Genomic DNA, 25356 nt, shown 5'->3' on the forward strand with positions numbered 1-25356 from the left:
ATTGTGGTCCTGGCTTAAGAGTAATTCTAGAAGCTGAATTAACCACTTTGTCAGCACTGTTCTCGAACTTCTGTATCGGTATCTTTCTGGAATTTCACGAATCGCACATCTCGACCAGCCAACTATTTCTAGAATAGATGTTTGGTGCGTAGCCGGCCTTTAAAGTGTAGTTTTATCAGATTAGCGAAGTGTTTTGTAAAGCGATCCGATGTAATTTAGTGAGTTTTTTTTTATAGTTGAGTGAGTTAAAATAAAGTTAGTTAAACTGCGTTTGCTTCATTGAATCCCTGAATCCACAGAAAAACGTAATATTATGTAGCCAAAATTCGACAGATGGGAGCGAAAGAAAGAATATAAAGAGTTTAAAGAGAAGGACGTCCGGCAAACAGCAACCAATAATAAATAAATGCGAATAGACAACCAAAAATAAAGAGACTGGCTAAAATTTCAAAATATGAATGATTCCGTTAAATAGCTGAAATGAAAGAGGAAAGACTTCCCGAAGAATTAATAAATTTTAAGGCTAATTCAAAAAGAAAAAGGGGACAGTCCCCGAAAGATTCGTTAAAAGAAAATATGCAATTGTCGGTGATACAACATTTGATACACTAAGCACAGGACATAAATAAATGTAAGAAAAATATTAAAACATCTGGCCTCTAAGGTCTATTGAGCTGACCTATATATAAAACTGTTATGTGTATGTGGTTACTCTTAAATTGTGTTGTTACTTCTAAGTTTGATTTTTCTTCATTCTTAAGATTTTTATAGCTTGTGTTCTAATTTTATGCTGTAACCACTGTTATATTTTGTTCTTTATTTTTCTCTACGCGTTTTATTTCTCTCCGTTTTATAGGTTCTCTGATATTTTATTTGTAGTAGAGCTGAAAACTCAATATTTTAGTATTAAAATGTGAAAAATTAGTGAATCACATCAACTTTATTACCATATTTTGATATGATACAAGCAAATTAAATTAGGTAAGATATTAACGGTTTTTTTTTATTGGCTTGTGTTTTTATAAAAAATTCTGTGCCCATCAGCATTGCAACACCGTTTATGTTTATCCGTGTTGATCCCCTTTGTTTTGTCATCGGTGCACTACTACCATTGCCCGACAATTTTACAACAAACGCAAGCGTTTAATCCCTAATGTACCGTTTATCCGTAGGTGTTCCTATAATAATTACTCTCTCACACCAACGTAACGCGACCAACAGGGCTTTTTACATTAATGAGAACAAACTAGAAAAAAATTAAACTAAAAACATCCAGTTGATGGGGTGCGTTAAGTAAATTACTTTAGTAATTTCCTTTTAATTTAAAACAAGTGCTCAATTAGCGATATTGAGTGTCGGGCGTATGTTTTGTGGGTAATTTAATAAAACAGTGTTTTTATTTACATATTAGTCCCTCGTGAAATAAGCCTTTTTTATGTTTACACTTAAAAAAATTCAGTAATAAACAACAAAGACGGAAATTTATTACAAGTGTGCTAGCATGGATTATATTTAAAAATAAACATATACATTGACAATAACATCGAAATGGTACAAATGGTAATACAAGTATCTGTAAGTACTAAGTCTTTATCACTCCACATTTTTAAGTCCCTACTATCGGTTTAATTTGTTGTCAAGTCTTTAACTGAATTTGGCCTCCAGGTCTTTTTATGCCAGGACTATTGCTTAGTTAGCTTTGGTTTTTATGTATGGCATTTCTTACGTCAACAAATGTAAGTGGGCTCCTGTTCTTCCTTCGATGGCACCGTTAGAGTTCTGGCTTTTATCTGTAAAGGCTTTTCTACGCGTTTCCTGTAGGTGTTCATTTTCTTCCGTAATGTTTTTTTATTTATGCCTCAACTTCAAAGGGTCATTGGCGTAGTACAATTTAAAGTTGTATAATTTATTTAGTATATTTATGGAATGTAAGTATGATGACAAATTTTTCTCTTTCTTTCTTTCTTTCTTTTCAAACTCAAAACTGAAACTTCATGCTATAGGTTTTGAAGATTAGATTCTAGTTGTGTATACTCCATAATGGTCGGTCAATGAAAGGGATAGTATAGAACTCATAAGAATCATAGAAAATGGTAAAAATTCACAACATTTATTTATTTAACACCTTTATAAAAACTGAGTTCATTTTCGGCAAAACACAAAAATTTTATACGAAAGCGGCACTCTTTACCCTTAAAACACATCTTGATTTTTTTTGAAAGGACACTCGGATCAAACGATATTTAATTTTTGCGTCGAGCTGATACAAATTTTATTGAGCATTGACTTCGCGCCGGTAACTGACATTCGGAATCGGCGATCACTTCAATCGTTGTTTCTGAGAGAATGGTTTATTCTACACAAAAACTGCTAATAAACGTTTTTGTTCAACATTATCTTAGCTACATTTTTTATTTGAAACATTTTTTTCTGTTGTGCAGATTCTTGGTAAATCGATTTTTTTCTGTTTTTTATCCTCTACGTGGGGGGTTTTAGGGGAAAGCTTGGGGGTAAATGTGGTAAACTTTCTGCATCTTTATTAGCGTCCTAAAATTGACATTTTTGGCAAAATTCAGCTTGTTCGTATGATTTTTAGAGGTTCAGCGGCATTTTCGTCTCTGACGACTGGAGTAACATATGAAAACAAAAAAAAATCTCGCAATATTAATGTGTTCTTCTCATGGCGCCGTCTCCTTTCGAAGGATGGCGATCCAAATGGCAATTGTAGTTTTGGAAACTGCTGCGTGAAAGATTTCTGCGGATGAGCGGTCGAACCATCTCCTCAGGTCTTTCAGCCACGAGTTCTGGCGTCTTCCTACTAATCTTTTGCCCTGTACCTACTTTTCCTTCCAGTATAACTTTAAGTAATTCGTATCTTTCGCCTCTCAACACATGACCCAAGTATTGCATTTTCCAGTCTTTGATTATTCTTAGTAATTCTTTTTGTTTACACATGCGACAAAGTACCTCAACATTAGTAATTCTTTGTACCCATGGAATTCCTAACATTCGTCTGTATATATACATCTCAAAGGCATCTATTCTTTTGAAGTTATACTTCTATACGCACGGTCGGCGTTGGAAATTTGCATGAGAGTGAATCTGTGAAACCATTACATATGTAAGATAATGAGTAAGAAAGAGACAGAAGATATATTTTCTCTCTCTTCCTCTCTCGAGAATAAAAATGTTCCTTTTGTATTTAATATTATATATATTATATATAATATTGTATACAGGTATGGAAATAATTTTTCGGAACATACGAATATCAATACAATAAGTAGATTTCTTGATTTGCAATTAACCAGTGTAAATTTCAAGATAACGTCGCGATGTGCCGTGTCTAATTCAATTGTTCGACTGGATATGCTGTACCCACTGAGTTCTCTGATTTGTAATTAACCAGTGTAAATTAAAATATAACGTCGCGATGTTTTAAAATTAATTCATTTGTTCCATTGTAATCCTTATTACAAGTCGATTATAGTCGAACAAATAAATTAATTTTAAAACATCCCGACTTGATATTTGAAATTTACACTGGTTAATTGCAAATCAGAGAACTCAGTGGGTACAGCATATCCAGTCGAACAATTGAATTAGACACGGCACATCGCGACGTTATCTTGAAATTTACACTGGTTAATTGCAAATCAAGAAATCTACTTATTGTATTGATATTCGTATGTTCCGAAAAATTATTTCCATACCTGTATATATAATATTATATATAATATAATATGTATTAATATTATTATTTACCTATGTGATATGTTTTGTATTATTTAAATTTAAACGTGTATAATTATTTTAGGCTTTTGTATTTCAAAATAATCACTGTTTTACCTAGAACTGTCAATTTTGAAATCCGTTAGTGTCATGTCTAATTCGCAAATCTTTTATGTGTTTGGTTCATACGCTGGTGGTTGTGTACGTGTTGCAATTGAAACGGTCGGCTGCGTCGTTGCATTCAGGGACTGTTTCGGAAAGAAAACCTTGTTCTGGAGCTCCTAAAAAAACATTATCTAGGACTGACACCATCATCAGACGTGAAGTAATGTTGAACCGTTCCATAACTGCCACCGAAAGAAAAAAGATTAGATTTTTGTAAAAGGTTTCAGCATTGGACACCTTAACAATGGAAAAAAGTCTTGTTTAGTGATGAAATTACGTTAAGGTTACTAAGGGGAAGCTCCAAGTTTGTTCGTCGTCCATATACCGCGTCAAGATACGATCCAAAGTTCACACTTAAAACCGTTAAACACCCTGAAAGTGTAATGGTATGTAGTGCGTTTACTGGAACTAAAGAAAGGATAGGGTTGTATTTTATGCCAAAGAATGTTACAATGAGGGCAAGCAACTATGTGACTGTTCTAGAACAACATTTATTGAACTTGTGGAACTTCACGAATGTGACTTCTTTATGCACGTTGATGCCCCCGCTTATAAGGCTAAGACAGGGTCAAAGTTCTTGAATGATCACAATAACAACGTATTGGAATGGCCAGTTAACTTGCCCAACCTTAATCCTATCGAGAACGCCTGGAATATGATGAAAAATAAGGTTCAAGAGTGTCGACCGAGCAAAATAAATCAGCTAAAAGACGGGTTGAAGAGGTTGTGGGTGACCATGGAAGAAGAATATTTCTTTAACATTGCTTCATCCATAGCCAAGAGAATCCATCTTGTGATCGACTACAAGGATGATATGACCAAGTATTAATTTGTAAAATTTAAATAACAATTATTCTGATTTATGTGCTTTATTCACTGTGTAAAGATTTTTTTGCCGTCTCTGTATATGTAATATACTAAACATAACTATTAACTATAGATCTTACAATCGCTTCAAGAATACTACAGAGTTATCTAGAAGATGTTTAAACGGTTTCCATAAATGAAGAAGGAAAATAAATTAAAGCAAGACAGTCCAAGTAAACTGTACCTCAAAGAAAGAGCAATACGCAACAATATTCTTGAAAAATATCAAAATTGTGCAATCTATAAGGTCTTTCAGTAGGGACCTCTAAATTTTGACAGTTAATAGTGACAAAATGCATCAGTCACAGAATACAAAAAACATGCATTTAAAGGGACTGAACCAATTATTTTACGAGTAAAAGTAGAGAAGGCTCTAAACCATATAGCGGAGACCCTAAAAGTAACGAGCGAGATTGGTATAGATATAATACGGGATATCTGTAACATGATAAGGATGCAGCAAATATAGAATCATTGCCCTTATTCCTTATGCAACCAAAATCCTGCTACATATAATCAATGAACTGCTAAAAAACTGTCTACTTCCAGAAATAGCCGAAGAACAATTCGGATTCTTACCACGGAAAGTCATGCCTTGGCAGTATTAGTATATTATAAATTTCATACCCTGGTTGTTTTTTTATTAAAAATTTCTATATTACTAGTATACTTCATTTGGGAATCCATCTTAGCAGAATATAATGGATTAGCAAAAAAAAAATCCGAATATGCTCCATGTAAAATAGTAATTAGTCAGCAATAAAAAACTATTACCATCATAACATGAAATTCGGTTTATCAAAACAATTTTAGTGATTACCTGCATTTTGTAATGTAATACAAAAAATAAAACCTTGGTAACACGGGGCCATTATTATACAGGAAAATTTGTATACAACCGCTCGATTATATTTTTAATAAATTTTTCTGTATTTTGGTAATGACTATGGAAAAAATTAGAGTATTGTATACATTTTTTTAACAGAATATGTTTTTTGTCGATTTGATATTGATTAGAAACCCTAGACGATGACTGGAAAATTAACAGCCCCTTCTTTTGTTTCAGAAATCGAGTAGCGAATGTTTTAGTGTTAACTTCGAAGTGGGAGAAGAAAGCACTTGGGATAATGAATTGTTTTTTCCAGCCCAAAGAGGAATTACTCTGCAGTAAGTATTTTGATTTCTTTCTTTGGCTTTTAATTTTCATCGTAAGCCTTTTTATTCATTTTCTTAATTAAAACGGCCGTTCGTTGGTCTGGGTGTCGTGGGGGCTCGTTGTTTTAGTTCAGGCAAATTGGTTGGAAATTGGAAAGTGCTTTTTGTTATTTCAAGAGAAGTTTTCGTAAGACAAGTCGGTAGATTCTTCAGCTGGGGTCATATATATATATATATATATATATATATATATATATATATATATATATATATATATATGAATGATGAGCAATGAGTATTTTTAATAATATAATATATAGGGTTTTTATCGCGGTTCTCAAAGAATTAGTTTGTAAGTACTTTTTTAAATTATCTTTATTATAACTATTATGAAACACACATATATATCTAACCTAGCCAATGTAAATTTAAAATAAACTATCTTTAAATTGATATTCGTATAAAACTAATTAAATTCTATAGACAATGTAAAATTTAAACAAACTATCTGCAAAATTGAAATTGTTATGACACTAACTAAATTATATTAACAAAATTTTGTACCTCTGTCACTTACTGTATAGTTGGTTGCCTATGCACATGGCTCACTTAAATATATTTACAACATTAAAATACAACTTTTTACAATTATTATATGCTAATTTCTTAAAAATGCCCTCACATAAATAATTTTTATTAAATTCTCTAGTATATAACTTATTAAAATAACCAACTACTTTTAATATCTAATCTTATCTAATCTATAGTATGAACCCATTCCCGACAAAATAAAACCGGTCTTGGGAGCCATAATGCATAAAGTTTACCTTTCAAGAACCTACCAGGCAATTTCAGTTAGGAAAAATGCAAACGATCTAAGTTAGATAATATCCGTACTTTCTATTTATCAGTTTTACTGAAAAAATATAAAGAATCATTTTAAATGAGGATTTGTAAAGTTGTGTTTGTTAACAGTGTTAATAATTAAGTTGTAGTGTTTTTCTCTACTTTAAAGTATTGACTGTTTTTAATGTGTGTTACTTAATGATTGGACTTATTTGTGGTAAATATATATTTGAAAATAATTACAACTTAAAAAAAAGAGGTTAATCTTTGTATATGGGTATATTTTATAAAAACCCTTAAAAGGGCTACATTAAAAACACGAACGTTTTCGGAACAACAGTTCCATCATCAGGTTAAAATACCTAAAATAAGTATAAACCATTTAATTAAAGCAAACGTGGTTTAAAATTTTGACTAAGGTTAAAAAAGCAAAATGGTTATACTTACAGGTTACCATGCCTGAGCCACCAAAATATTTGGGTAAAAACCCTTTAAAATATATTATGTTACCAAAGATTGTACATGATGTTGATAATATTATTTGATGTTTAATATTTTAATTAAATTTTAATTAATTAAATGCGATCTTTTGAATTGGTTAATATTCAAAAGATCGCATCAACTACATGGATCGTAGTGGTGTTTACAAATTACAGTGCTCTGATTGTGATACTACATATATAGGTAGAACCTGTAGATCACTAACTTCCCGTTCCCAAGAACACACTAAAAAAGAGAACACTTCCACCTTCTCACAACATCTTGCACAACATAAACATACCCTCAACATACCAGAAGACGTCTCTTTGTTACATAATATACCCCAAAAAAATTTCCTAAAATTAGATTTATATGAAGACTTGGAAATAGTCAAGGAAAAGCAAAGAAGCCCCAACTGCGTTAATCGCCATGTATCTTTCAACCGTGACTTTCAACCATTACACCGACAACTCTTTTCATAACCCACACTTCTCAAATTTACCCCATCTTCTTCATCTGTCTTTCCTCTATAAATGTCAACACCTTAATCCTTCTCAACAATTATTGTTTTTTAAAAACAACCATTCTCTCTACACTACTGTCACAACACTCCCTCCAAAAGAATTTTTCAGCCCCCTATTGTTAACATCATATCTTTTATACCTCACTATTTCATTATTTTACAATCTTCACGTTTGCACCATATTCCTGTCCATTCTTTTTTCTTTTGCTAGTTCTCTGTCTTTTCATATATCTACCATCCACCCATTAGTTCCAAACTCAGTAAACATTTAAACACAATCCAGCAATTCATCAGAATTCACTTTCTCCCACTTTACCTAAACCTTTAATCAACCATTGCTCCCCCCTCTCTTAGTCAACAACTTAGTACACCATACTCACAAATAAAATTTCAAACTTTCATGTATCAGATTTTAACACAACCAAAATATATTTTGTTCAGGGTGCTAGATGCTTTAAGCATGAAGGACCTCTATCATCTCTAATTTTGTTGATTAACTCATTCATTTCCCTTTAACCCCCTCCCCTTTATTCTTTAGTCATTCCATTTACTGTTATTCCTGCCAGGTCTCTGAGGATCTCAGTCTTTCCATAAAATTTTTAAATTTAATCACATAAATTATAACTTTAATTCCTTCAGCCGGAAGATTTTCAATCATTTTTTCTCAAACTATTGGACTCACTTATATTAAAAAAATTTTTACGATACTAGCAGTATTAAACAATTTCATCTACTTAAAAAAGTCTTACATTAGCTACAAATATATACTAATTATTCTTCCTTGTCCTAGATGTTAGCAACATAAAAGGACATTTCCATATATTTCAGCTAATTCTTCACAAATTACACCTTTTAGACCACACTCCATACGATAAAGAGTAAAATAAGCTGCCTAATACATACGTCATCTTCTTAAACATGACCTTCAACAACACCAGTAATTTACATCTTTTACATCCAATATTAAATAATTATAGAGAAATTTTTAAATTCCAACACCTGGATTACTGTTATCATTTTAACATCATCAAAGTTTTTTAATCTTTTGGCTGTAGTAATATAATGTTTAACTAACACTGTTTCATGGTTCATTGACATTTTGTTTCTGACACCGCTCATGAGTATTTCATCAATCAGTTGCCAACCGTAGTCCGTTTGAAGAGGTTTACTCTCCGGACACTGGAACTCACTTAAGCATGGGTGTATGTTACCTGAAGTAAAATCTAATTAAAATATTAAACATCATATAATATTATAAACATCATGTACATTCTTCGGTAACATTTTTCAATTTAAAGGGTTTTTACCCAAATATTTTGGTGGCTCAGGCATGTTAACCTGTAAGTATAACCATTTTATTGTTTTTAACCTTAGTCAAAATTTTAAACCACGTTTGTTGTAACTAAATGGTTTATACTTATTTTAGGCATTTTAACCTGATGATGGAACAGTTGTTCCGAAAACGTTCGTGCTTGTAATGTTGCCCTTTTAAGGGTTTTTATAAAATAAAATATACCCACATACAAAGACTAACCTCTTTTAAAATAAATAATTTACTTATTATTTTTTTAAATATTAATTTTCTCATGTCTTATTAAATTTAATAAATCATTTTTTTTTTATTTAAAATGTGTTAAATACATCCCTGTTCGCTGTCTATGTCAAACTGTCATGTCAAATGGAAGTTTGTGTGTTGTATGTTTGTGTTTACTACATTTTACCATGGATGTTAGGATACAAATCTAGGAATTATTTCCATTCAAAAGGCTTTCATCCATATAAATTGGTAAGTTTTACACTTTATTATATTAGAAAGACATTTATAAAATCAATTTTGTATCTAACCCCAAATTATGATTTTTAGGGTACAAAATAATTTCCATATGTACAAGACTACAAGTATGATGTCAAATTGATTCACAATAATGAAATCTACCATTTATTTAACAAATCAAGTCTATTGAATAAAATGGATATATCAGTAACAGTTGTTATTATTTATGTTAAAAGTATAGAAAACATTATTTATTCTCTTCATAATACTTAAAAATGTCGTTGATATGGAACATGCCTCTTAGTCTGTTCTCTGCATCAATTAACACATAACTATTTAGTCCATTCTGATTTTCAATTCTGTATGGACCTTCAAACATTGGTTGTAATTTCTTACAACGGTTTTCTTTAACATTATTTTTTCTAAGTGAACGAATTAACACTTTATCTCCCTTTTGAAATGTGATTGGTTTTTTTATTTTTCGATTTTGTCTTCTGATATATTTTTCAGCTTTCCTCCTAATTCGGTTATTCACTTTCTGCATTACTTGTTCCAATATATCCTGATTATATTCACTAATCCATTTTCTGTTTCCTATATGGCCAAACATTAAATATTCTGGTACTTCCTCTGTATTTAAATTATGTGTATTATTTAAAAAATATTCTACTTGTGGTATATGTTGCTGCCACGTTTCATGTTGATTTTGACATATTATTCTTAAATATTTTATAACTTCTTTAATATATCTTTCTGCAGGATTTGCCTGAGGATGTCTGATACTTGTAAAATGAATGTTGATTCCCTTTTTCTCACAAAATGCCCGAAATTTTTGGTTGTTAAAATATGTAGCATTATCTATTATGCAATTTCTAAATGATCCTATTTCTTCGAAAAATTGATTAATATATAATTTCAATGTTTTAACATTTGTTCTTGAGCAGGGATATAGTTTAATAAATTTTGTATATAAATCAACTATCACTAGTATATGCTTTTTTCCTGTTGGACTTGGAACTAAATTTGAAATAAAATCCATGGACACTGTATTTAGTTATACAGTGTATAGTATACAACATTAGATCTATATGTGTTCTGGTTTTTGAAATTCTTTTCTTTGTTTATTTGACATATTTGGCATTGGGTAGTAATTTCTTTTGCTATACTTATGTCATTCTTTGCAAAATAATTGTCCCTAAATAGCATCCATAGCTTTCTTGAACCAATATGCATATAATTGTTATGTAAATTTTTTAATATTTTCTTTGCTAAAGTTCTAGTTATTACATATACTTCTATGCCATTTATTATTTTATAATAAACTCCATCTTTCTTAAGGACTTTTTGTTTTTCACTCAAATTGATCTGATCTCTTATACTTTTTTCTTTAGAATATAATCCAGTACTTTCTACTAATTGATTTAATCCAATTTTTGTTGTTCGCTGCCCTTTTTGTGATGTATTTTCTAACCTTGATAAAGCATCTGCCACTATATTGGATTTTCCAGAAATGTATTTGATTTCAAAGGAGTATTCACTCAATATTAGATTCCACCGATGTATTCTACTGTTTCCATATTTGTTATTTAATATAGATGTTAAAGCTTGGTGATCTGTTTCTATTGTAAATTCATTACCCAACAAATAAAATCTTAATTTTGTGACACAGTGTATTATACTTGCTAGTTCTAATTCTGAAACTGAGTAACCCTTTTCATGTGGCTTTGTAATTCTTGAAATGAATTGTATTGGGTATTCGACCCCATCATGTATTTGTAATAATACCCCTGATAATCTCTCTATTGATGCATCTGTTCTTAATATGAATGGCTGTGTGTAGTCAGGATAGTATATTTTCAAATTTGACAGAAAAATGTTTTTAATCTCTTGGAATGCTAGTTCTCTTCTCTGATCCCATCTCCATTTTACACCTTTTCTCAGTAGTTCAAGTAATGGGATTTCTTTTATACTTAGATCTGGTATCATCCTTTTATAATAATTAATTATTCCAATGAATCCTCTTAAAGTTCTTAAATTGTGTGGTGTTTTATATTCCTGAATGACCTGTGTCCGTTCTGGATCCATTTCGATTCCCTTAGTATTAAGTTTATAACCTAGATATATTACTTCTTTTTGAAAAAATGTACATTTTTCTTGATTTATTTTTAGTCCAACTTTGTCTAATCTGTTAATTATAATTTTTAGGTGTTTCTCATGATCTTCAGCTGTTTTAGAAAAAATTAATATATCATCAATGTAGTGAATTACAAAATGTTCATATTGATCCAAAATATCATACTTTGAATTGATATACTACTCCATCTATCTGAAATCCTGTATACTGTCTACTTTTTCTTTCTAAAGGTATTAACCAGAAACTATGCTGTAAATCGATTTTAGTGAAAAATGACATTCCTGTAATTCTTCCTAGTATTCCATCTATACTCATTGGTGCTTCAAATTGCTTTTCAGTAATCTTGTTAATATTCCTTGCATCCAAACATAACCTGATTTCACCTACGTACTACTACTATAGGATTTATAAAACGTGTGTCTGCCTTCTCAATGATTCCATCTTCTAACATATTATTAATTGTTTTGTTTACTTCTTCTCTGTATTTATATGGTATTGGGTATGATTTTGTTTTAAAATCTTTTTCTTCTTTAACTTTTATACTATGGATATAATTTTGTGCAATTCTATTTTCTTTATTGACAAGTCCCTTGTGTTGCTGCAATATGGAAACGACTATTGATTTATATTCTTCAGGGCAATTTAAAACTTTTATCATATCTTCTTCTTTACAAATAAAATTATTCTTCATTATGTACTCATTATTCCTTGCTTCTAGTTTTACGCACTCCACCTCGTAGGCATCCATCTGCTTAAAATTTCCATTCCTTAAATATTCACTACAATAATTATTCTTTTCATTCTTTTGGGACATTTCCCTATCATCAAAATACATTTCTTCTTCATAAACATCATTATTTTCTTTTAATAATATCCTATCAACTCTTATTCCTTCTTCCACCTCATCTTTCTGCATAAATTTAATTATTTGCCCTTCCAAAGTTACCATTTTTTCTTCAAAATCTATCTTTACTTTCTTCTTTTCCAATTCATCATTTCCCATTAATATATCAACACATAAATCCTTGACAATAAATCCTTGCATATTAATTTCTTTATTAAGAATATTAATTTTAAAATTGGCTAGTTTATCAATTTCACCCAACTTCTTATTATTTGCACCAACAATTTTAATTTTTGGAATCTTTATTATATCTGATAGTTTTAATGTATTAAAAATAAAATTCTCCGACTCAAAGTACTTTCTGAACCAGTATCTATCATAATCTTAATCATTTTATTTTTGGCCAAAGCATTTATATAAATTAAATTAATAGATTCAATAATTTTATCTTCATCTAAAGAAATAAATTCAGAAGGTTTTTCATAATAGCAATGGCCTAACTTGTAATTAAGAAAGTTTACTGAACAAAATTTTGATTATTAGAATTCTCAGATTGTATCTGACCACTTGGATCTGATGTCCTATGTCTTTCCCTACTATGACTTCTACTCACATTTTCCTGCCTTGTACTACTTCGTTCCCTGTCTTCGCAGCTTCTATTCCTTCGAACACAATTTACCTGTCTGTTATAGTTAGGTCGCTCTGTATTTCTTCTATTGTTAAAATCTTGTATATTATTATTAGTACTGTTATTAAAATGTTGTCTATTATAATTAGTATTATTATTAAAATTTTGTCTATTATAACTAGTATTGTTATTAAAGTTCTGTCTATTTTGATTACTGTTATTATTATTAAAATTTTGTAAACTATCACCATACCTAGTATTATTGTTATATGATTGTCTATATTGTTGATTATCCTTCTTATTATATTGAAAGTTATTATTGTTTTTTATGTTGTTATTATTACTTGTCATATTGCCTCTTTGTATTCTTTGAATAAAATTAATAAAACTATCTATTGTTTGAATATTTTGTACAGTTACTGTTTGCACAACATCAGCATCAAAATGTCTAGATACATTTAAGACTGTTTCTTCCTCTCTAAGTGGTGGTTCTAAATATTTTGCAACTGTTATCAGTTTCAATGCATAATCTACCATATTTGATTTTAAATTGTGATTATACTTTCCAAAATATAGAATTTCTCTAAACTTGGCTTGCTCTAATTCACCCCAATAATAATTTAAAAATTTATTTTCAAATGTTTGAAAATTATCTAAATCATTTTCAATACTAGCAAACCAAGTTGCTGCATTGTCATTTAATGTCATTCTAATATAATCTTTAATATCATTAATATTATTCACAAATCTTAATTTATGTTTTAAACTATTTATGTATACTCTAGGATGCAAATTTTTTATATTACCAGAGAATTTAATCCCAGTCTCATTTGTTAAATTTAAGTAAGGTCTCCCTATGTCTCTCATTTGTGAAATATCATCTATTCTCTGTTCCACATTCCTTATTTGATTACTATTTATTTGGATATTTTGTTGTATATCCTCTAATTTTTCTTCTGCGTTTCTCCTGTCTTCGTTAATTTTTACTTCTAAGTTACATTTCTGCAACTCTATTTTCTGTTCTATATCTATCTTATTATCTTGAATAATCCTCTTTACTTCTGTCCTCTCATTGTCTATCCTTTTCTTGTAGTCATTCCGTATACTTTTTATTTCATTTGCTACTTTTTTCTCTGCAGCTTCAAGTTTTTTATCCATTTGTTTTTCCATTTGTTTTACAATTTTCTATTATTATCTTCTATTTTCTTTTCTAATTTTCTATAATTCTCTTCCAATTTCTGTTCTATTTTTTTCATGTCTTCTTTGACTTCTTTTGAATTCTCTTCCATTTTTTTCGTATTCTCTTCCATTGTCTTGTTCATCTGCATCATTAATGACATCAAAGCTGCCATATTGACATTTCCCTCTCTTTCTGGATTCATTTCTGCAGTATCTTGTGGAACTTGAACTAAACTCTCCTCTTGTATAGGTTGTGTTTCTACTTCCACATCTTCTTCATTCTTTTTGCTTCTTGTACCTTTCTTTCCTTGAGACATTTTGAGACTTTACTTGTTCAAATATAATTAAAAATAAAACCTATAAGTTTTTTTTTTGAAAATTACTTTAATTATATGAGAGCACTTATCTTCCCAAACTAATTCTTTTAAATAGAGAGCCCCGCGGTGGGCGCCAAATTGTTATGATGTATTGTTTGTTTGAATGATGAGCAATGAGTATTTTTAATAATATAATATATAGGGTTTTTATCGCGGTTCTCAAAGAATTAGTTTGTAAGTACTTTTTTAAATTATCTTTATTATAACTATTATGAAACACACATATATCTAACCTAGCCAATGTAAATTTAAAATAAACTATCTTTAAATTGATATTCTTATAAAACTAATTAAATTCTATAGACAATGTAAAATTTAAACAAACTATCTTCAAAATTGAAATTGCTATGACACTAACTAAATTATATTAACAAAATTTTGTACCTTTCTTTCACTGAATGCCTAAATGAACTGTTTTCCACTATATAGATTCTAATCACCACTGAATGTCTTCGTACTTCGGTTATCCTTGTTTTTGTAAAATTACTTTTTCCAATTATCAGCTTCTACCAATTTAAGATATATTTTTCTTCACCAGCATTTATAAACCACCAAGCAAACCAGCAAAACAGCATTTATATTTATTTTTCTTTACAATATACCAATATCCAATTATTATATACTAATCTCCAATCATAATATAATTTTAATTTCTTCCAATATCCATCCAATATTTTTCTAATATACTTTTTAAATTATATTAAACAATTGGACTATTTGTAACTGATTGACTGTCTTGAAAATTCTGAACAATTTACTTCACTAACTAAATGTGTCTACTAACTTTCATAATAAACTGGACTCATAGTAACTGTAACTCATAACTGATCGATTCTAATCCAAATCACCGGGTATTTATATCTTTTTTTTCTGTTCTAGAATCATCTGGCAATAAATCATGTTCCATTTGTTCTATTAAATACATGTCTGAATTTTCTGGAACAAACCATTTCGCAAACATGGCCATCTCCGGTGATCTAGAGAATTCCATTCTTTTCTATTAATAATTTTGTTGACATTTGGGCTTTTCAGATCAGAATAAACACTTAAATCAGTAAATATATATAAATTAAACATTTTAAACTAACATTATTATTATAACCCCACTTTATATTCCTAATAATTCTTAATTTCTGTCTGTCACTTACTGTATAGTTGGTTGCCTATGCACATGGCTCACTTAAATATATTTACAACATTAAAATACAACTTTTTACAATTATTATATGCTAATTTCTTAAAAATGCCCTCACATAAATAATTTTTAATAAATTCTCTAGTATATAACTTATTAAAATAACCAACTACTTTTAATATCTAATCTTATCTAATCTATAACTTGTAAATTATTTTTAATCACTATTTTTCTTTCTCCTATATCATATCAATATATATATATATATATATATATATATATATATATATATATATATATATATATATATATCAAGATATTACGTTTTAACAAAATTGGTCTTACATCTGTCTATTTCTTGCGATTTTTAATAAAGTTTACGGTACATAATGTGAAAATATGAATAACAGATTTAAAAGCAATGTAAATAATATTTATGTTTCACGCTAATTATATATATATATATATATATATATATATATATATATATATATATATATATATATATATATATATATATATATATATATATATATATATATATATATATATATATATATATATATATATATTGTTATGCTATTTAAATTGTATTATATTGCTTATTTAGAAAAATTCCTGTCTATATTTATTAAATGATCTAATCTCCAATTAATCACAATAAATCAGCATTAATTTATTACAATCTCAGGCTATTTAACTTGTACTATTTACCTTTGATCGTGGATTCAAAATATTTTCCAATTGGCATCCTAATTGGGATAGGTAATATGACCTGAATAGAATACATAGAATTTCAACTGAACTATATGTGAGATGTCCTTTATTTTAATGAAATTTTATATAACAATCAATCCTGTAATATTTGCAATATACTAACTTTAAATATATGAGAAGTTGTTTTCTATCATGGACCCAAATGTTATTTTACATTGATTTTTAATATGTGTTATAACTAAGCTCTTTTTATAATTCTTTTTTTTTAAATGATCGCAAAATTAACTGTCTCTATTATTTATTCAATTTATTTAATTAATAAATGAAAACCACACTCCTGCTCTAATGAAAATTGACTGACCTTTCTTTCTCTGCCGTTGCAATTCTCTGGCCACGCCACAAAAAAAATTCTTTCTCTGCTTCTGCTCCTATTGTGGTCCAGATGACGTACACCTTTCTCCTATCTGTCCTTGTATCTGCAACCCAACAACTCGTGTTAGTCTATGCAGCCTCCTTTTGAGCCAATCTCCGCGCCTGTTTATAACTCCAAATGTTTCCGGCTTCGTCTGATATTAATATTCTTATACCCTTTGGTTTTTCTATCTCTCTGTACCCCGTTCCTCACACTGGTCAGCTTTTACACAGCAAATAAACACACCCGGTAAATTACGTCTTCGGGACTTCAAACAAACACAAATCACAAAGCTCCTTCCTTCTTGGACGACGAAAACTCACTAACTAACTTTTTTCCTCTCTCCTATATCATAGCCAAAAACCACCACCTCCGTGACGTATATCGTTACCAACCAACTCTCTCTATAAAACGTCATTCGGGTAATTCCAGAAAACAACATTCTTTAATTATTCTAACTAAATCTATCTGCTTTACAAATATTTCTTACTAATAGCTACAAACGATACCTGTTTCTCAATTCAATTTCTTTTGTTAATAAACTTTTACCGATATAATCTTTCGGGGAGAAAAACCACCGCAAATCCCGGTCTATTGTTTAAACACTTTCTATATACACTTTTATTCCGGGTAAATCCATTCCACAATAAGCGACTTATTTAAATTTCTTATCGATAATATTTGAAAGTCTTGTCTCTGAGGCCTAATGAACAATTCTTCGAACAACTTAAAATACATATTTTGTCTTATACAGGATGTTTGAAAATTTATATGCCCGTGCCTTTCTGAAATATCAATAATTTTAATTTTTATTTAAGTAATAAAATTTGTATATCGGTTTTTTATTGCTTATGGACATTCAAAAGTACAACAATATATATATATATATATATATATATATATATATATATATATATATATATATATATATATATATATATATATATATATATATACGGCGAAAGAAGCGCAATTTGTCAAAACCTTTCTTGTATGGATTGATATCAATAGACTGTTACAACGATATAACGTTATAACGTTGTTTAGCGTTATTTCTAATATATATAGCGTCAGTTATAATACCCACAGACTCTAGAAAGAAGTTAAGCAATATATTGCATCTCTTATCTCGTTAAGCTAATACATGTTTTCCAATATTTTCAACTCTACATTTTTTTACTTTTGCAGTGAGATCTTTAATTATTATTATTTTGTGGTCTTTTGCAAGATCCATTAAGGTATGCAGATGTCTAAAGCACTGGTCAGTTTCAGTACAAGGTTTATTTGTTGTTGGGGCTTAGTTGTAATTGTTTCGGAATTAGGACATCTCTCGTCTGCCCAGGATACTAATATGAAGTTTATTCATTTCTAGATGGTGTTGTAGATTTTATAAATTCTATTGAGACTACAAGTTTACATTTGTATTATGAAACTTCTTTAAATTTTTTAAAGTTTTTATTGGGCACTAGCTCTCATCGTAGACATCCTCTGATCTGCTGACGTGGACTAGAAAATAAGTCACAGCCTGTATAGTATAGTTACTTCGATCTAAGGTACTACGACTATAAAACAATCTTTACATTCTCAACTACCAAGAAATAAACAACAGCACTTGTAAGTTCGTCTTCATCATTCCTATAATCAATTCTGTATCTCTATAGAATGTTGTCTTTTGCGTCGTCGGCCGATGCTTTTTCTACCGTTTGATGATTTACATCTTGCTGTTTTTATAACTCTGATCTCGCTTATTTTATTTATGGGAATATTTCATTCTTTCTTTTTGTGTTTAATACCCACTCCTTTATGTGCGTTACATTTTTTTCCAATGTCTTTACTCTCAGCGTAAGCGTTTTTATTAAAAAGAGGTTAACATTTTAAACGTAGTAGTCCATTGTTGAACACAGGCCTCTTCGAAAAACCTCCAATTAGATCTGTCTTGCGCGGTTGCAATCCTGGTACATATCCTCTTTATGTCGTCATTCCATCTCGTGGGTGGTCTTCTTGGGTTTCGTATAAATTGTGTAAACTTTTACAAAAATGATTTTACAACTTTTAATTTTACGTCAAAAGGAGGCTTTTGTTGTGCGTAATATGTGATAAAAATTTCAAAAGGATTTATTGAACAGTTTTTAAGCCACTTAGCGAGTACTCAGTTTTTTGAAATTTGCGAAAATTTTAACAATTTTAACGCCATAAGACAGAAAATCACAAAATTTTGGATTCTACTAGGCTTAATGAAAGGAAAAGAGTTTTTATAATATGAAATAGAATCGTGGTCCATTTAGTATTTAGCTGAAAACAACCACAAAGGAGAAACTGAAAAAAAAACCGTTCTTATTGCAACGAATTTATAATTATTTTGATCAAATTAATTTTCATTCCGTAATATTGCTCTTCATACCTAACCAGACCACTCTTTAATTTGTCTCGACTATATTTTCCAGTGATTGATAAGAATGACGGTGTCAAGTGGTAGATATAATCATTTCATTTCCGTTATTCGGAATTAATTGAACTGGAAAGGAGCAAAAAATGTAATTAACTCTTTGATTCCCATCGACGTTTTGTTGTGTATTAAGGGCATTTCGTTGCAACGCATTCGCCATCGAGTGAGCTTTAGAATTGTGTTGCTTTTAGAAGAGCTCTTCAATATTATAATTGATATATTTTTGTGTCGTGTTTTTGTAGTCAGTACAAATATTTATTGGAAATAAATAAATTTATTTTTTTAACTGGTGTTTAAGAACTTTACTTCGGTTTAACTAGTTTCAATAATAATATACAAAAAACAAGGTAACTTAAAATTATAGAAGTCGCTTCAATTATACTTTAAAATCTGCAAGAATTTATATTTAATATAAATCATTATCTTGATTTAATGATGAATAACTTTAACTTCTATGTTTGTTCCGATTCTCAGGAATGCATCGAAAAGGACTTTTTGTCAAGGGTCGTATATTGTGATGAATCATGGATTTTTCAACATGACTCTAAAACTAAGTGGCAATCCATGCAATGGATTACTTCAAACTCTCCACAAGTCAAAAAAGCAAAAATAAACAACTCCAAATTCAAGACGATATTGACTGTTTTTTTATATAAAATAAGGTAAGATGTTATCAATAATTTAAAAGCCCCGAGCTATATTACTTTATTTCGAGTGTAATGCAGCAAATAATGGAAAACAATCGCAACAATAATTGGAAACCGAAAATATATTGAAAATATTATTAGAAAAACTCGTCAATATTTATAATAAAATAAATCAAATAGATATTAAATACACCAGATTCGAACATAGCGATATACTATACCGAAAATAAGAAATGGCTAAGCAATTACGAATTATGGAATGAAACGGAATGGAATGCCAATGGACTGCTACAACATCAGAATAAGCTGAACATATTCACTAAACAAGCTTTGACAAAGTTAAGATGATAGAGGGTATACCGCACTATATATTCCGACAATGCTTCAAAAGGAGGCAACGCAATAATTATAATAATAATAATAATCTATCAGACGTGGCCCCCTACGAATGGGAGATGATGGGAATGTAAATAAATTCTACCCAAGCCAAAAATAAATTCATGAGTTTTGGGGAAACCATCCTTCGACGCTAGCTACTCATAACAACAATGTTAGATGAATTGAAAAAACGACGAACAACTGTCAACACTACAATAATATTCCCTATGAACCTTTCATCACTGAAGAAGTCTCGAACATTATCAAAGAGCTTTATAACTGAAAATCTCCTGGATCAGACGGAGTTCAAAACTTCTGGCTAAAGAAGCTTTGGAGTATACACAAGCTTTTAACAGTATTAATTAATCAAGTTATTTTTAATCCCCAGGAAATACCACCATTTCTTACTCAGAGAACCACTTATCTAATCCCGAAGGATCAAAATAACACCCATGATCCAGCCAAGTACCGCCCAATTACTTGTCTTCCAACTTTGTACAAATTGGTTACATCCTGTGTAGCCCAGCGTACCTACCAACACTGTTCTTTAAACAATATCATAGAGTCCACAAGGAATCTACGTTCCTGTATTTGGCTGTATACCATATATTAAAAAATTAATTAAAATCCTTTGTAAAAGATATATATTTAAAAACCCAAACGGGCTGTGTTAGACAAAACGTTTTCGGAATCCATCATTCCATCATCGGTGACTAGGAGTACATAAATGTAGCCACTAAATATATGGGTAAAAACCCGTTAACAAATAATTAGTTACATTTGTTTGACATTATATCTTATAAATTATTAGGATGTTAAAGTTACCGTTGGATTAGGTAACATGGCGACATATGACTCCACGTTGAAGTTGCAAGTCCTGAGACGGTGTGTCTACGAGGACTTTATGGAAGCAACTAAACAAGCAGTTTGTAGAGGGTAGCAGAGATACTCGTGGAACAAAAACTGACAACTGGCAGAAGGTATAAAATGCATACCCATGAAAATGGTGAATAATGATTTATGTTTAGGGTCGCTGCCATACAATCACCTGCAGACCAATAACAAAAACAAGCGAGCCAAACACTACCAAGAATCCACTCGCTGAAGGTGTTGCGCTGATTTTCATCAGCAGGCTACGTATCTGCGTTATAGGTACTTCTCTTCCATGCTTAGGAGTGTTAATTAGTTCTGCAAGAATACCATTGCTGCCTGCACTTGTATTGTTTTTCATGCTATACAATTTCCACTTGTTCCTCATCATTTCTATCGGGTTTTTTAATAAGCAGCTCTCTGAAATGCTCCTTCCATCTATCTAGCGTCCCTTGATTATCTCCTATTAGGTGCCCTTCTGTACTCTTGTAGTAATTTTGTTTTATTGCACCTTGGTCACTGCTCCTTTTCGCCTTTTGGTAGATTTTTTCACGTTTTTTTTAATATAATATTCTTTAATCTCTTGGAGTTTTTTATAAATATTATTGGAGCAATATTATAATAATTATCATATATACATGTATGTATGATAAGAGTCTTGGAACTTAATTGTCTTACTTTAAATATGTCTCATCGACATAACGTTGTTATTTTCTATTGCTTGCTTATTAAATAAGTTATAACTTCTTTTTTCCTAATTACGTACCATTAATAACTACCCTTTCTTTTATAAATGTGCCAAAATTTCACAGAAAACTTCAAATTAAATAATAAATTTATCTTTCCCAGACCCTACATTAATATCCGTAGCGCAGACTGAACTTCACTCTGCTAGCTTTCTTTATATAAATATTTTAAATCTTCATAAATATGTATTATAGTTTTGCATTAAGATCATTTTGTATTCACAATAACGGTTCGGCTGAGATGCCAGAATTAGCTGATGGAATATTCTAACGAGAAGATCGATACCGAGATTTGGACTTGAATTTTTCTTTTGTCGATAATATAACAGTGTTAATGTTTTATATATTCATTATTTTATCAGATATTAGAAGGTGCCTGATAAATAAAATAAAACATAAATATATTAAGAATACCAAAAATTTACAAAAGTTTTTATACTCCAGTCGTCAGAGAGTTGACTTCTAAAAATCATACTAAGAAGCAAAATTTTGCTGAGAATATTCATTTTGGGGCCCTTAAGGAAAAAAAAAATTTACCACTTTTACCCCCTTTGAACACTTTTTCTGTAGAATGAACCGTTCTCTTAGAAACAACACCTGAAGCGACCGGTCTGATCGACAAAAATCAAAATAAGTTTTAAAAATAAATAGTGTAGCTTTTTTATAAATTTTTTGTAGGTTGCCTCAAATGTCAGTGTATGAAGGTGTTAGCAAATAAACGTTTAGCGATTTTTATCATTTTTTACGATTCTCATGAGATCAATATTAGTTATCACTTCAAACATTATCAGACTTAACAAACATGACTTCTCCACATTTCATAAACCTACCCATACTGACACGACTATACACAATTCATCATTCTATCCCACACAACATAAACTGGCAGCCTATTATAGTATGTTACATAGATTAACAGAAATTCCGATGTCAAAATACAATTTTGAGGAAGAATTAAATAGTATTAAGCAAATACCAGTAAACAATGGATACAATAAACAAACAATTAATAAAATGTTAAATCAAAAACTACACAAGAAAGCCCTGAAATTAGTATTTCCACCACCAGAGAAAAAACCCAGTACCTTCTGCACGATTACATATACAATCAAAATATTAACAAAAATAGCCAAACACATAAAAAAGAAAGGAATAACACCAGCTTTCAGAACAAATAACAACCTAGGCAAATATATTAAAAACAACACGAGCCAAAATAAAAAACACTTACAGAGTGGTGTGTACAAACTTAAATGTGGCGACTGTCCAAAAACTTACATCGGTCAAACTGGTAGAAATTTTAATAAACGAATAGCAGAACATAAAAGGGCTTTTAATAATAGAGGAACAGATTCTACATACGCACTTAAATGCACACAAAATAAATGCTTTAAGCTATCTTTGTTAGAATCTATGGAAATTAACAAATTAAAAAACACAGATATAATTCTGAATGGCCTACTTGAGACAAACAGTTCTCCCCTCCTCAACCTATTTCATTAGAGACTATAAAGTATAAACGCATGCCAAAAATAGATCACTTGAGAAAGGCAAACAGCCGAAACAGCTGTAGTGATAAGAGTTTAAAATAAATTTTGTGGAAGTTTTGAAAACAAAGTTTTCAGTGTTTTATTATTACATTTATCACTTCCATTGAGGGGTCACTACGAAATTTTCATAATTAGAGCCCAATCTTTAAAAAATATTACCTGAAATTTCGGTTTTGAATTTTGACAAGAAATTTAATGCATTTGAAATATACCCAAAATATGCTTAATTTAAACATTCACAAACCATCACACACATTTTCTACGGCGCGGCGTATAGATTTTTGGTAAATCGAAACATTTACCGAAGAATTTACGGGAGACGGCGATGTAAAAGTGGTAAACTTTTTGCATCTTTTTGGGGTAGCAAAATTGACATTCTCATCAAAATTTGGCTTGTTTGTATGATTTTTACGGGTTTGATGACATTTTGGTCTCTGACAACTGGAGTATTAGTGTAATATGAACTTTGTTAAAAAACATCAATATAAATAAAAAAGTCTTTAATAATTATATTTATTATTTCTGCTTGTGTATCTTGATTCATAAAGATCCATCCGTTATTTTAGTTTGATACTTCTAAGAAGAAGATAGAAACAAAAAAAAAAGAAAAATATATTGATATTGCAACGGTTTTCCCATAGCCTATTCCAAAAAAGTAAATTTGTTATTATTATATCTGTGTTACAACACATTAAGATTTATTTCTTTACAAAAACTGATCGTGTTCTGTCAAAACTGCCCCCACTGACATTAGCTATTTCCTACATAACTTCTTTAAACTATTTTCTGTTTTTCCTCTCTGAATATATTCCGCAAATTTGCTATAACGTGGCCATGATGTGTGAAGTTTGGTATCTAAATAGGTCTCTCGTTGGAGTTATTTTCGGGATTCATTAAAATACTATAGTTTCTTGTTGAGCACACTGGATATTTATGATTATGTGATGAAAAAAAATGACTTTTGTGCTAGAGGTCCTTGTGTATGTTGATAACTAATTTTGTTTGTTAGTTTGTGGGGTGAGTTTAACTGAGAATCTTAATTGGGTCAGAAATTATATCATACGTAGATTATTTGGACTTAATTGCTGGTATGAAATTCAACGAGAAAACTACTAAAGTAGTGACTGAAATATAAGTCAGAATTTTACTACATAAAGCATTAATTTAAACTTAATTAATGTCGGTACATGGAACGTACAGAGGGAAGACAATCACAGATAACCTGTCAATTATGGAAAGAGTGATGGCAAGGTACAAAAGTGAAATCTCTGGACTAGCTGAAACGCATTGGTTAGGAGAGGGCCATTTTAAAACACATAATGGCAATTATTATGTTTACGTCTCTGGCGGTGATACTCAAAACAAGTCTGCTCTCACCAAGATTATAAAAATCTGTCGTCGCATTCAAAGCTATGAGCGATAGTACAGTTCTCCTAAAATTCAGATGCAAATCATATAAACTTAATATCATATAAGTTTATCTGCCAACCAGTAGAGCAGACGGCATAAAAACCGAGGAATTCTACGAAAAATTGGAACCAACAATTCCATACATTCCAAATAAAAAGCTAACCTTAATATGCAGTGACTTTAAAAGTCGGTAAAGGTCATAAAAACTAACAGGAGACCACTTAATCGAGTTTGCTATCACAAATCCCTATTCTATTATGAATACGCTGATAATATACGCCAACTTCATACTTGGAAAAGTACTGGAGATAGGTCTAGAAATCAAATTGACTACATCCTGA

The 25356-nt window shown here is 30.2% G+C and overlaps 1 protein-coding gene across 3 annotated transcripts in view; it reads left to right on the forward strand.

The window, feature by feature from the left end:
- Positions 1–25356, forward strand: part of LOC140441591 (uncharacterized) — an 803694-nt gene that overhangs the window by 491129 nt on the left and 287209 nt on the right. For all 3 annotated transcript variants that reach the window (XM_072532421.1, XM_072532420.1, XM_072532422.1), the window contains one exon: positions 5831–5931. In XM_072532421.1, coding sequence (XP_072388522.1) covers positions 5831–5931 — 101 coding nt within the window. The remainder of the gene's footprint in view (positions 1–5830; positions 5932–25356) is intronic.

This window comes from Diabrotica undecimpunctata, chromosome 5, assembly GCF_040954645.1.
Source record: "Diabrotica undecimpunctata isolate CICGRU chromosome 5, icDiaUnde3, whole genome shotgun sequence".
NCBI lineage: Eukaryota > Metazoa > Arthropoda > Insecta > Coleoptera > Chrysomelidae > Diabrotica > Diabrotica undecimpunctata.